Consider the following 13320-nt stretch of genomic DNA (forward strand, 5'->3'; position numbering starts at 1 on the left):
TACCACGACCGGAGAGCTCACGTCACTGCAGACAGCGGGAGCTGCAGGTGCTCAGAACCAATTCAGTGCGTAACTGTAAGTTATTTTACCCCAAGCCCACCTGAGAGCAAAGCAATGGCCACAAACTAGTCCATGTGGAACCAGCGCACCTTCAAACTGCTCCAAGGCATGTCGACGCCCCAGTACTCCGACGTCTGGGGAACACAACTTCCAGGTGAGCGCAGCCAGAACTAGATTTGCAGAAAGCCCGGTCTCCAAACACAGAGACTCAAAAGCGGTTGGAGTTACCTGTGTGGAGGAGTGCAGCCGAGGAGCTGCTGAGTCCGGGGCTCCCCGGGAACTGATCCAGGACTTGCTAACGTCAGAGACCCAGCTAAGGAATTCTCCCAGTGGCAAGGGGACTTCTTTGGTGGGACTGGAAAAAGATGTCTGACAGAGAGAGAGAGCATCATTACAGGTGGGAAAACATGGCAGACAAATGAAGAGGGAAAGAAATCAAGGTGAGAAAGGAAAGTAAGAATCGGAGTTTTAACAAAGTCAGCACCTCCACGCTGCTGTGCTGGACTACGACCCCCTCCGAGCCAGGCAGACCTTGAAACGTACAGCTGCTACAAAGCCTCGCGCTTTGCATCCAAGGTAAGACATTCTGCAAGAACCCCATTTAGCAAAGGGTATGGGGGGGTGTCTGGCAGGCTTCCACCACAGCTGGCATGGGACCTGGGCACAGAAACCTTGCGTGCGTACAGGTGTGCGTGCAGGGACTGGGGCTGGTTTGTCAAGGTTCTGGTCAGCCGTGCTGCCAGGCTGGCAGAGGGGTTCTGATAAATACCTCTCAATTCATTAGTCTCATGATTCAGTCTAAACAATCAACCTTGTACAGGGCACTTCCCAGATACACAGAGAGAGACAGAGACAGACAGACAGACACACACATGCAGACATAGCCACTGGCCAACAGCAGCACACGGCAATGTAAGATTCCCCCGGGAACTTGGGCCGGAAAAGCAAAGCATGATGGAATGCGTCAGAGTGAACAAGCAGGCTGGAGGAGGAGGTGCAGATGCAACGTAAAACCTCTTGGGGGGGTGAAGCTGTGGAGCAGAGAGGCAGGCAGATCCATCCCCATGGCAGCAGGCTCTGTGAAAGCACAGAGGCAGCCCCAGCATGCACTTACAGTCTGAGTGCCGAGGCCACAGCGGCTGTGGGGAGTTCTGGGAGGCAGGCTGAGGAGCTCTTGGGAGGGGGCAGGTAGCGGACAGCAGCCTCCTCCTCTGCCCCACCGAAGGCCAGCAGAAAGGATCCAGGCAACGGCTCCAGAGCTGGTGTGCAGAGGTCGCTGTCCTGGGCCAAAGCGCTGAGGGACAGTGTGGTCAGTCCAGGGTCCAAGGTCACAGTCTCTTTTCCCGGGAAGGGGGAGGGCAGCTGGCATGAGCAGCAGGTCTGAGAGCTGGGGACAGTGCCCTCTCCTCCTCTGGGGATGGTAGGGGATGAAGCTGGCAGAGTTAGTAAAAAAAGTCACTAGCTGGTTAGGATCAAAAATGCAAACCTGTTGGCAGGTTCTGCCGGGCTGTGGGAGCGGCTTGGTGGTGGCTGGGTTAGTTGACTCTGCAGATGGTACGAACCGAAGCAAGCTCCTGGGTTACTGAGCTGGAGGGTAGTGTGTTTTCTCTCACCGCTAAATATACAAATACTGTCCCAACAATCATACATATTAATATATATTAGTCTCCTCTTTTTGGTTAAACTTTAGGCACTGCTTTGGAAGAAAATTGGGGTTTAAAAATAATAGTCGGATGATTAGCCAGTAGCTTCACCACATGCAGAGCAGGATAAATGGGAAGGTTCCTCAGTGTTTTGGGGGGCTGGGGCAGGCAGGGAGAGGACTTTATGCCACTGTCAGCTGAGGCCTCTGCAGGTCGGGGAGCTTCCTGTTTGCTTCCCATCCGCAGCTCCCATTTAGGCTGCACAAGGCGAGAGTGAGTTCAGCAGCATCCACGTTGCTCTGGGGACCAGATGTGTATCTGCGTCCGTAGCTTGAGGAAGAGTAGGAGGAGGAAGAGAAGGTCATGGAGAAGCCGGAGCCGGTGGCATCAACGCTCCCTCGCCTGGAGCCTGATCTAGATCCTGTTCGGGAGCCCGATCTAGAGCCAGAGGTAGAGCCCGAGCCACTGACGTTGTAGGGGCTGAAGTATCCTTTGCTGGACTGGGAGGAAGCTTCCAGCAGGCGCAGGCCTGTTCCCTCCTCAACCATGCTTCTGTCCATTGCATCCTTGTAGGAGATCTTGAGTTTCGTTTTGGGGCAGGTGAGATACTTGGAGTAGGTGTTCACGTCCCGCAGCTTTTGGGCTGTGCGCGTGTCGATTGTGCCTTTCTGCAGCGCATCATCAAGCGAGACCCGGCCTGGCACGTCGGGCTCAATCAGCCCACCCGTCAGGTACTGTACCTCCAGGAACCGCTGGCCAGCTTCGTAGTACAGCCAGCCCTTCTTTAAGGCTTGGGCGGCTGACATTTTCGTCTTGGTTCTCGGATCCTCAAAGCCATAGAACGCCTTCTGAGCGAGGTTGATCCTGTCCACCATGATTTTGTCAACCAGGCCCTTGTTGACTGCATCAGCAACAGAGAATTTCTCCCCAGTGCTGGGGTCGATGATGCCTCCGGTGCAGGCCTGGGACTCCAGCAGCCGCTGTCCAGTGATGTTGTCTACAAGATTGCGGTGCATGGCCTCCGTGATGGACACTTTCTCCAGGGTGTCCGTGTCCAGGATCCCAGCAATTGGACCGGTCTCTTCAGCAGGGTCGCTCCAGGATGTCAGCTGAGCTCTCGCAGGGGCTGGGCTTATGGGGTAGGAGGAAGAGGACCCAACAGAAGAAGATCTTGATCGGAAGCCGCTCACGTTTCCAGAGAGCATGTCTGCAAACTCGGTGATGGACAGGGTGCCGGAGCGATACTGGTCCAGGGCAGACTGATCAATCAGGCCCTTTGCAATCGCGTCGTCGATGTCGTACTGTCGCCCGGACCTCCTGTCGATGATCATGGACTTGACCACCCCGTCCGAGGAGGAGATGGTGATCTCTTCCCACTCACACTCTTGCTCAGAGAGCTCCAGGTAGGTCTGGTGGTCGATGAGGCCTTTGCGGTAGGCTTCATAAACCGACATCTCCTTCCCTGTCTCTGGGTCGACAATCACCACCCTGCGCTTGCGGACAGACGACTTGGACGAGGTCTTTCTCTCCCGCTTTTTCTCCTTCAGAGGGAGTAGGCACAGCCCAGTCTCCGGGTCAGTGATGCACCGCTCCATGAGCTGCAGGTAGGTCAGGTTCTCCTCGGTGTTGGGATCAAAGAAGCCCTTGGTGTCGTCGCTGGGGTCCAGGAGGATCTCGTTCATTTCCTCGTCGAACAGGCCCCGCTTGTAGGCCATCTCCACGGGCAGGCGATGGCTTTCCTCTGGATCGATAATGCCTCCCGTGGCGATCTGGGCCTCTAGCAAACGGATCCCATGATCTTTCAGGATCAGGCCCTTCTTCATGGCCTGGAAGAGGGAGATCAGTTTGCCCGAGTAGGGGTCTTTGTAACCGGTCACTGCCCTCTCCGCCGAAAGGAGCTTGTCCTTGAACTCTGGGCCCACAATGCCCATCCGCACCGCCTCCTCCACCGTCAGCTTGAAGCCCTTGATGGGGTCGATCACGTACCCAGTGGCTGCCTGGGCCTCCAGGAGCTCGAAAGCTGTGCCAGGCCGGATGATGCCTTTCTTCATGGCTTGGTACACGGAGAGCCGCTCCTTGGTGGAGTCCACGAAGACACCAGCGATGCAGCTGGTGCCCTCCAGGAACTTCTGCAGGTTTTTGGAGACTTCTTCGATGGAGGTTAAGCCATCCTGGAGGCGCTGGGCTGTCGCTTCGTCCATGACCTGGGACCGCACCAGCTCCTCCACGCTGATCTGCTTCCTCAGGCCCCGGAAGGTCAGCTTCCTCGTGTCACACAAGGGCAGCAGCAGCTGGCCGTTGTTCTCGTCCTTCCGGCATCGCTTGAGGAGCTGCACGTAGCTGAGCTTCTCGTCCGTGGAGGGGTCCACGTAGCTCCGGACCTCGCTGGGCTCCGACAGCCTGTCGCAAGTCTCCTTGCTGAAGAAGCCACGCTGATAGGCGACCTCCAGAGGCAAGTGGAACCCCAGGAACGGGTCGATGATGCCACCAGTGGCTAGCTGAGCATCCAGCAGCCGGAGGGCTTCCTCAGTGGGGATCAGATCCTTCTTCATGGCCTGGAAGAGTGAGATCTTCTGCTCGCTGTACGGGTCCCTGTAGCCGGTCACAGCTCTCTCTGCGGACAGCAGCCGGTCATGGATTTCCGGCCCCACCACTCCTTTCCTGACAGCTTCGTCTACCGTCAGCATCTCATTCTTTATGGGGTCGATCATGAAGCCAGTGGCAGCCTGGGCCTCCAGCAGGCAGCGGGCTACCTCAGGGCTGATCAGCCCTTTCTTCAGGGCCTGATAGACACTGAGCTTCTGCTTGGTGGAGGGGATGTAGATGCCAGCTATGCAGCCGGTTCCGTACAGGTATTTCCAGACGGTCTCTATCTCCAGGATCTCTCGGATGGTCTTGGAGCCCTGCTTCAGCACGTTGTATATCTCCAGGGAGATGATCCTGGCCTCATAGAGGTCGTCAGCCGTGATCCGGCGCCGGACAAAGTCGTAGGAGGTCAGGTCCTGCTGCCGGATGATCTCTGTCTTCTCGATGATCTCGATGATGATGATGATCATGCGCTCCTTGGTCACATTGCCGGAGCGGAACTCCTCCATCAGCCGCTTCCGCTGCTCCTCGGGGATGAGGTCTGACTGCATGATCTCCCACAGGGACATGGAGGAGCCGGCCATGCTGCCCACGGGGATGCTGACCTGCGTTTCCTCAAATGCTTTCCGGGTCTCTGCCTCCGTGTACACATGGGTCGTCTCCACCATCGTGGGCTTCTCCGGCTGCTTCAGAGGCAGGAGGTACAGGCCGGTCTCGGGGTCCTCAATGCACCTCTCCTTCAGCTGCAGGTAGGTCAGGTTCTCCTGCGTGTTGGGGTCAAGGAAGCCCTTGGTGTCGTCGCTGGGGTCAGAGAGGATCCGGTTCATCTCCTGGTCGAAGTAGCCCCGCTTGTAAGCCACCTCCACGGGGAGGCGGTGACTGTGCACGGGGTCGATGATGCCGCCAGTGGCGACCTGGGCCTCCAGCAGGCGGATGCCGTGCTCCTTGAGGATCAGCCCCTTCTTCATGGCTTCAAAGAGGGAGATGGTGTTCCCAGAGTAGGGGTCCTTATACCCAGTGACGGCCTTCTCTGCAGAGAGCAGCTTCTCGTGGAGCTCCGGCCCAACGAGGCCAGCTTTCACAGCCTCGTTGACACACAGCTTTTGGTTCCTTTCGGGGTCGACCAGGAACCCACTGGCTGCCTGAGCTTCCATCAGGGTGACAGCGGTGCTTGGCCTCAGGAGGTTTCTCTTCATGGCCTCGTAGAGGTTCAGTTTCTCCTTCGTGTCTTCCACGTAGATGCCAGCGACGCAGTCGCTGCCCCGCAGGAACCTCTTCACAGAGTCCGTCTCGGAGAGGTCTTTCACCGACTTCTTGCCTTCCCTGAGCTGCTCGTACTGGGCTTTGCTAAGGACCCTCGACTCCAGCAGCTCACTAGCAGGAACAGGTGCTCGGAGGCCGCTGAACGTCAGCTTCTCCTGCTTCTTGGTCTCTGTTTCCTCAATGATGGTGATCATTATCTTGATGATCTTCTCAATGGTGACCTTGCCGGTCTTGTACTGCCGCAGCAGCTCCCTCCTTTGCTCCTCGGTGAAATACTCAGAGTGGATCAGCTCCCAGATCGTCACTGTCTTGCCCTTCAAGCTGCCAGCTGGCACCTCCAGGGTCGCCTTGTCTAAGGACTCCTTCGCCTGGCTGTCCGTGTAGACCTCCTCTTGCTGTGACCGGATGGCCTGGTCTGAGAGGGGCAGCAGGTAGAGGCCGGTCTGCTTGTCTGGTCGGCATTTCTTCTGCAGCTGGGTGTAGGTGAGGTTCTCCTGAGTGTTGGGGTCATAGAAGGCCTTGGTGTCGTCGCTGGGAGTGGACAGGGCCTTGTTTGTCTCCTCGTCGAAGTAGCCCCGCTTACAGGCAACATCGAGTGGCAGGCGGTGGCTGTTCACAGGGTCAACTATGCCACCGGTGGCCAGCTGGACGTCCAGCAGGCGGATCCCAGTATCGCTGGGGATCAGGCCTTTCCTTAGCGCTTGGAACAGGGAGACCGTCTGTCCGGTGTACGGGTCTTTGTAGCCAGTCACAGCCTTCTCTGCAGACAGCAGCTTCTCATGGAACTCTGGCCCGACAATCCCAGCTCTCACTGCCTCGTCCACCGAGAGCTTCTCGTTTCTAACGGGATCGATGATGTACCCCGTGCCTGCCTGGGCCTCCAGCAACGGCAGGGCAGCCTCTGGCTTCAGCAGGTTTTTCTTCAGGGCGTCATAGAGCGTGAACTTCTGCCCAGTCGACTCCACCAGGATGCCAGCAATGGTGTCGGTGCCCTTCAGATACCTCTTTATGGCGCCTGCCTCAGCCACGTCCTTCACAGACTTCTTGCCCTGGTGCAGCTGGTTGTAGAGATCTTTGTCAATGATTTTGCTCTCCAGCAGCTCAGCAGCAGGGACAGCAGCACGGAGCCCTTCAAAGCACAGCTGGCTCTTCTTCTCACTCTCTTCCACTACGGTGATGACAATCTTGATGATCTTCTCCACGGTGATCTTGCCAGTCTTGTACTGCCGCAACAGGTCTCGCCTCTGCTCCTCGGTAAAGTACTCCGAGTTGATGATCTCCCAGATGGTCACCGTCTTTCCTTTGAATGTGCCGAAGGGGGCAGACACCGTGGCCTTCTTGAAAACATCTTTGGCCTCTTGATCAGTGTAGGCCAGGTCCCCTCCTTTGGCTGCTCTGTCGGTGAGCGGCAAGAGGCAGAGCCCAGTCTCAGGGTCAGTCATGCATCTCTCCATCAGCTGCAGGTAGGTCAGGTTCTCCTGAGTGTTGGGGTCAAAGAAGCCCTTGGTGTCGTCCGTGGGGTCTGACAGGGTCTGGTTCATCTCTTCGTCGAAGTAGCCCCGCTTGTAGGCCGCTTCCACTGGCAGGCGGTGGCTGTTCACGGGGTCGATGATGCCGCCGGTGGCGATCTGGGCCTCCAGCAGGCGGATGCCGTGGTCTTGGACAATGAGGTCTTTTGTCATGGCCTGGAAGAGGGAGATCTTGTCTCCGGTGTAGGGGTCTCTGTAACCGGTTACTGCCCTCTCGGCAGACAGCATTTTATTGTGCAGCTCTGGTCCAATTACTCCTTCTTTCACAGCCTCGTTTACAGAGAGCCTCTTGTTTCTCACTGGGTCAATTATGAAGCCGGAGGCAGCTTGTGCTTCCAGGAGGATGAGTGCCGTGCCTGGGCTCAGCAGCTGTTTCTTCATGGCCTTGTAGATACTCATCTTCTCGTTGGTGGGTTTAATAAGCAAGCCGGCGATGCTGCTCTGGCCCTGCAGGTATTTCCTGAGGTCATCCCTCTGCGCAAGCTCAGCCACGGTCACCGTCCCTTTCACCAACTTGTCCAAGATCTCTCTGCCCAGGATGCCGGCCTCAACCAGCTTCTCCGCAGGCACCTTCTGCCGGATGCCATGAAACGCAAACTCCGGCTCCCCATTCTGAGCCAGGCCATCCACGGCGTCTCTGCCATTGGGCACCGCTTTGGTTGGAGTCAGCTGGGTAGGCAAAATCGCGGCATCCACAGGAATGTCGTCGGTTTGGATCATGATCTCTCGAGTCTGGGCCAGCGCGGCCCTGTGCTCCTCTTGCAGCTGTTCCAGTTTCTCCCTTAGCTTCTGGTTCTCCTCTGCGAGGAGTTTCTCTTGCTGCTGTCGCTGCTTTTCCAGCTGCTGAAGCTCTTCCTGCTTACGCTGGACATTTTTCTCCGCCTCTTTCTGCTTCTTCTTTGCATCGTCCAAGGTGGCCTCCAGCTGCTGCTTCTCCTGCTCCATCTGCTTCCGCTGCCGGTCCTGCTCTGCCTTCAGGGTCTGAGCTTTGTTCATCTCGTCTTCGAAGAGTTTCTCCAGCTTGACTTTCTCTTCCTCAATGAACCTCTCTTTCTGAAGCAGGCTATCCTTCTCTGTTAAGAAGCTCTGCTGGAGTATGTGAGTCTCCTGACGGAGCTGTTCCTGCTGAGCCGTCTGCATCTGGAGCAGGGAAACAAAGAAACGTCTCTTAGACCCAACCCCACTTAACCCCAAATAGAGCCCACAAAAACCTGGTGCAGACAGGGATAACCATTAGTGGGAGGGCGCTAGCCGGAAAACGCTTGGGGTATAGTAGCAAGTCATATTACAGGCTAGTACCTTGGGCTTATGTTTGCAGGTACACGGGCCAGCCCCCTGCTGCGGTGCACTAGTGTTAATGGGGTGGGGTGGGAAGATGAGGAGGAGTTTGGGCATTACTGCATGCTAGATTGGATTAAAGAAGCAGGAGAGGGACACTGTTCTTCTGTTGGGGTAAACAAAGCTAATCATGCCCCATTATGCATCCCAAGGAGCAGGGTGAATGTCCATACGGCCAAGGACCTTACAGTCACCACCGTCTGTGCCTGGCGCTCAGGGAGTGGACACCCTGTGCCTGCAGGAGAACGGCACACCATGTGCAGGGAGGATGGACTCTGCCAATACCAGTTAGAGATGAGCAACCTCCGATGGGGCCGTGGGGCAAAGCTGCTCAGATACACTCCTGGGTCAATTACAGGTCACTCTGCAGCTGGAGCCTTAGCACTGCACACACATGCGAGCTGTGTGCGTGTGCTCACGGGAGCTGCAGGAGCAAGGCTAAGAGTCTGGGTCTGTGGAGCAGGGACTTGGTGCATTAGGTGAGGTTTTCCAGAGCACTCCAGTGACCTGGGAGCACAAGTCCCCCGAGAGTCGATGGCACTTGGGCTGCTAAACCGTGGAGGTGCTTTTGAAAATCCTCCCCTTGTCTTTGCCCATGTTCCCTCGGGCACGTCACCCGTAACAACCCTGGGGCCTGTGAGACGAGTCTGCGGACAGCCCATGTGGGTTATGGAGGATTGTCGGTTGCTAAGGGAACTGTGGACCCTGGCTGGCATTTTGGGGGCACAGTCAGCTCTCTGAAGGCTGCCATTCTACATGGTCAGCTCAGTTAGGACACTAAGCAGAGGGTGTCCCCCAGCAATAATATGACAGCAAGGGGGAACAGGAAAATCAGTACCTCTTCTGATCTCTGCTGCAGCAGCTCTGCCTCCCGCTTCAGCTTCTCCTTCTCCCTCTCCAGCTCAGCGATCGCTCTCTTCAGATTCTCCGCGTCCCTGTCGCTCTGCTGCCTCTGGATCTCCAGCGTGTGGACCAGCGTCATCTTCTCCTGGGTGGTCAGCTCCGTCTTGTGCAGCTTCTCACTGATCTCCTCCGCCTGCTTCTTGAACCGCTTCGCGTCCTCCTCTGCCTTGGCCTGCGCCATACTCATCTCGGTCACGTGCAGCTTGAGGCGCTCGGCCTCGGCCATGATCTCCAGCTGCCGCTTGCGCTCGGCCTCCAAGAGTTTCTGGAAGCCCTCGGTCTCCTCAGTGAGGCGCTGCTGCATCTGCTCTTTGTCCTCCTGGAGCTTCTTGGCGTGCTCCTGAGCTAGGTCCTTCTGCCTCTGCAGCATCTCTGCCTCCGCCTTCAGCCGCGTGGCCTCCTGCACTGCCTGCATCTTCTCCTTCAGCATCTTCTCCGCCAGTGCCCGCTGCTGCGCCAGGTCGTCCTCTGCCAGCTTCCGCATGCGGGCGGCCTCCTGCGCCTCCACACTCAGGCGAGCAGCCTCCTCCGCCACGAGCTTCATCTTCTCTGCCTCCTCCACCAGGAACTTCTGGGTGTTGTCCTTGTCCTTCAGGATCAGCACCTTGTTCTCCTGCTCGATCCGGGTCTTCAGTTTGATCAGCTCCTCCATCTGGATCTTCACCTTGAAGAGCTCTTCCTCCACCTGGGCCTTCTGCCTCATGGCGTCCGTCACCTCCTCCTTCAGCCGCTGCAGCTCCTCATCCAGGATGCTTTTCTGGTGGTCCGTCTCCTCCAGCTGCAGCTTGACCTTGGTCAGCTCCTGCTCCACCTGGGCCTTCTGCCTCAGCGTCTGCTCTGCAAACTTCTTGTGCTTTTCCATGTCAGCGTCAGCCAGCTGCTTTTGCTTCAGAGCCGCCTGCTCGGCTTGGGCCCGCTTAGCCGCCTCCAGCTCAGCCTCCTTCCTGAGCTTCTCAGCATCCTCCTGGGCTCTGGCTTTGGCCTGCGCCTCCTGCTCGGCTCGCTGCTTCAGGCGCTCTGCCTCCTCCACCTGCTGCCGGGACAGGGTCGCATCCTGCTCAGCCTTGACGCGTGCAAACTCTGCTTCCTCCGCTGCTTTCTTGGCCTTCTCGGCCTCTTCCCTCAGCTTGTCCAGGATGTTCTGTTCCTGGCGCCTCGTCTGCAGCAGCTCCTGCTCCTTCTGCTGCACTGTAGCCAGGTGGGCCTTCTCCTCAGCCTGAATTCTCTTCTGAGCCGCTTCCTGGGCCAGCTGGATCTGCCTTTCCGACTCCTTCTCCGCCAGCTCCTTCTGCCTCTTGGCCTCCTCCACCTTGGCTTTCAGGCGCTCCACCTCGTCCAGGGCCACCTTGCGCTGCCGGGCAGCTTCCTGCTCTGCAGCCAAGATCTTCTTCACCTTCTCCTCAGCCTCCCTGCGGCGGTTCTCCTCCTCCAGGGCCAACTGCCGCTGCTTCTCAGCCTCCTGCTCGGCCCTCTCCTTGCTGCGCTGGATCTCCTCCGCGCTGCTCTTGATCTTGCTCAGCTCCAGCTCCAGGTCTGTCTTGCCCGCCGATGCCTTCTCAAAGTTGATCTTGAGAATGCGGATCTCCTCCTCGATGATGCGCCGCTGCTTCAGCGTATCATCCACAATGCTCTTCTGCCGCTCCAGCTCGGTGTCAGAGGACTTCTTCAGCAGGGTGATCTTCTCCTCAATGTCCTGCTTGTGCTGGGCTGCCTGCTCCTCCAGCAGCTTGCGCTGGTAGGCCTCGTCCTCCGCCAGCCGCCTCAGCCGCTCGTTCTCTGCCTCTTTCTCCTTCAGGGCGATCTCAGCCTCCGTCTTCAGCCGGGAGGCTTCGCTGATGGCGGCCAGTTTCTCCTTCAGGATCCTCTCGGCCTCGGCTCGCTGCCGGGCTGCTTCCTCCTCAGCCAGCTGCCGCTGCCGCTTGGCCTCCTCCGACAGGGCGCGCAGCCGAGCCGCCTCCTCGGCCAGCTCCCGTAGCTTGCTGGCCTCGGCTTCCAGCTTCTGCTTGGACTTCTCGCTGGTGGAACGGGAATCCTCCTCGGCCTTGGCCTTGCTCTGCAAGAGGATCTCCATCTCGGTACGCAGCTTGGCCAGCTCCTCCTCCACCTCCTTCCTCTTATGAATGGCCTCACTGATCTCATTCTTCAGGCGGAAGAGCTCCTCCTCCAGCAGCAGGCGTTGCTGCTCCCGGTTCTCCATCTCCGCCTTCAGCCGGATCAGCTCCTGCTCAGCTGAGAACTTCTGCTGGGCGGTGCCCTCTGCCAGCTTCCTCTGCTTCTCCAGCTCCTCCTCAGCCAGCTCCTTCTGCCGCAGGGCAGACTCCTCCATCTTCACCCTCTTCCTGGCCTCCCTCTCCGCATCCTCCTTCTGCTTCTCAGCTTCCTCCTGAGCCAGGGTCTTCTTGTGAGCCACCTCCTCTGCCTGCAGCCGGAGGCGCAGGGCCTCATTCGCCTTCTGCCGCCATTTCTCCAGCTCCCTCTCTGCCTCCTCCCTGGATTTCTCTGCCTCCAGCTGCTGCTTCTTCAGGCGCTCGGCCTCCTCCCGCAGGTGGGTGACTGTGACGTGCTCCTGCTTCAGGGACATCTCCAGCTGGGCCGTCTTCTCCGCAAAGGACAGGCGCTTGCTCTGCAGCTCAGTCTCCGCGCTCTTCTGCGCCGCTTCCTGAGCCACTTGGATCTGCCGCTCCTTCTCCAGCTCAGCCTGCTTCATCCTCCTCTCCGCCTCCTCCGCCTGCCTGCGCAGCATCTCCAGGTCCTGCAGGGCCACCTGCTTCTCCCGGGCCGCGTCCTTCTCCGCCTGCACCTTGCGCTGCAGCTCCTCCTCTGCCTCCCGCTTCCTCTGCGCCTCGTCCTTCACCTGCGTGCGCAGCCGCTCGGCCTCCTCCTGGGCCAGCTTCTTCTGCCGCTCGGCCTCCTCGGCCCGGGCCCGCAGCTCCCGCAGCTCCGCCTCCGCGCTGGCCTTCTGCTGCTCGGAGGTCTCGAGCTGCAGGCGGATGATGTGGATCTCCTCCTCCACCCTCTTGCGGCTGTACTCCACCTGCTCGATCAGCTTGTCCTTGGATTTGATCTGGGTGTCGGAGATCTGCTTCAGCTGCATCAGCTCCTGCTGGATGTTCTGCTTCTGCTGCTGGGCGTCCACAGCCACCACCTCCCTCCTGGAGACCTCCTCGCGCATGCGGCGCTGCAAGGCCTGCGCCTCCTCCTCGGCCTGCGCTTTGGCTTTGGCGTGCGCCTCGGCCAGCTGCCTCTGCTTCTCCAGCTGGGCCTCCACCTCCGCCAGCCGCTTCCTCTCCTGCTCCTTCATCTTCTCCGCGGCCCTCTGGAAGGGGAAGAGTGCAGGGAAAACAAAGGGAGAAGACGGAATCACAACGAAAACCACAGAACCAGCAGCACACACATGCCCGACGAGAGAGGGGCTGGGGCTGGGGTGGAGGATGTGGTATGGGGATGGCCTGGAGCCCCCGGCTGGCTTCTGGAAGACGCATGGCAGACAGAGGGGACACGGCACTGCTCTATCTCACTTAGTACAGCTCAGGGAGGCGGGTGACGGACCCTGACACAGCAAGCGGGACGGCTGTGCAGGAAGCAGGGTGACCAACGGAGCAAGAGCAAACAATGGAGCACGAGCAAAGCCCATGGCAAATGAAGACAGGAAGCTAGCAGCTTGCACACCTTCACCGTGCCCACTGCAGGCCTCTCCCCTGGCAGCCACAAGGGGAGCCTTCTCCCTCTGCAGGCCCCAGCACAAAAGCAACAGCTGCAGAAAAGTACGGTCATCTTGGGGCCAGTGAGGAACCCAGTCAGGCTGCAGAGCCGGGAGAAAGCGTGGGAGATACGGGCAGCAGAGAGAGAAGGGAGACCAGGCAGAGGGCAACAGAGGGACAGGGTAACCCTTTCCTCACCAGGACAGAACAGAGTCCGTGGAGAGAGCTTTGAGTTCTGCCCTGGGCTGCCGAGCTGGCTCTACAGTGCCTCACTGCCCCACTCCACAGCCCAGGCAA

At 58.5% G+C, this 13320-nt stretch overlaps 1 protein-coding gene across 15 annotated transcripts in view; it reads right to left on the minus strand.

Moving 5' to 3' along the window:
- Window positions 1-290: 290 nt before the first annotated feature.
- PLEC (plectin) overlaps window positions 291-13320 on the minus strand; it is a gene marked incomplete at its 5' end in the record, with an annotated part of 181230 nt that continues 168200 nt past the window's right edge. For all 15 annotated transcript variants that reach the window (XM_084621764.1, XM_084621763.1, XM_084621756.1 and 12 more), the window contains 3 exons: window positions 291-429; window positions 1175-8221; window positions 9258-12638. In XM_084621764.1, coding sequence (XP_084477890.1) covers window positions 1886-8221; window positions 9258-12638 — 9717 coding nt within the window. In that variant the 3' untranslated portion in view covers window positions 291-429; window positions 1175-1885. The remainder of the gene's footprint in view (window positions 430-1174; window positions 8222-9257; window positions 12639-13320) is intronic.

Source organism: Lepidochelys olivacea, assembly GCF_965140295.1.
Source record: "Lepidochelys olivacea isolate rLepOli2 genome assembly, chromosome: 2".
In the NCBI taxonomy this organism is placed as follows: domain Eukaryota; kingdom Metazoa; phylum Chordata; order Testudines; family Cheloniidae; genus Lepidochelys; species Lepidochelys olivacea.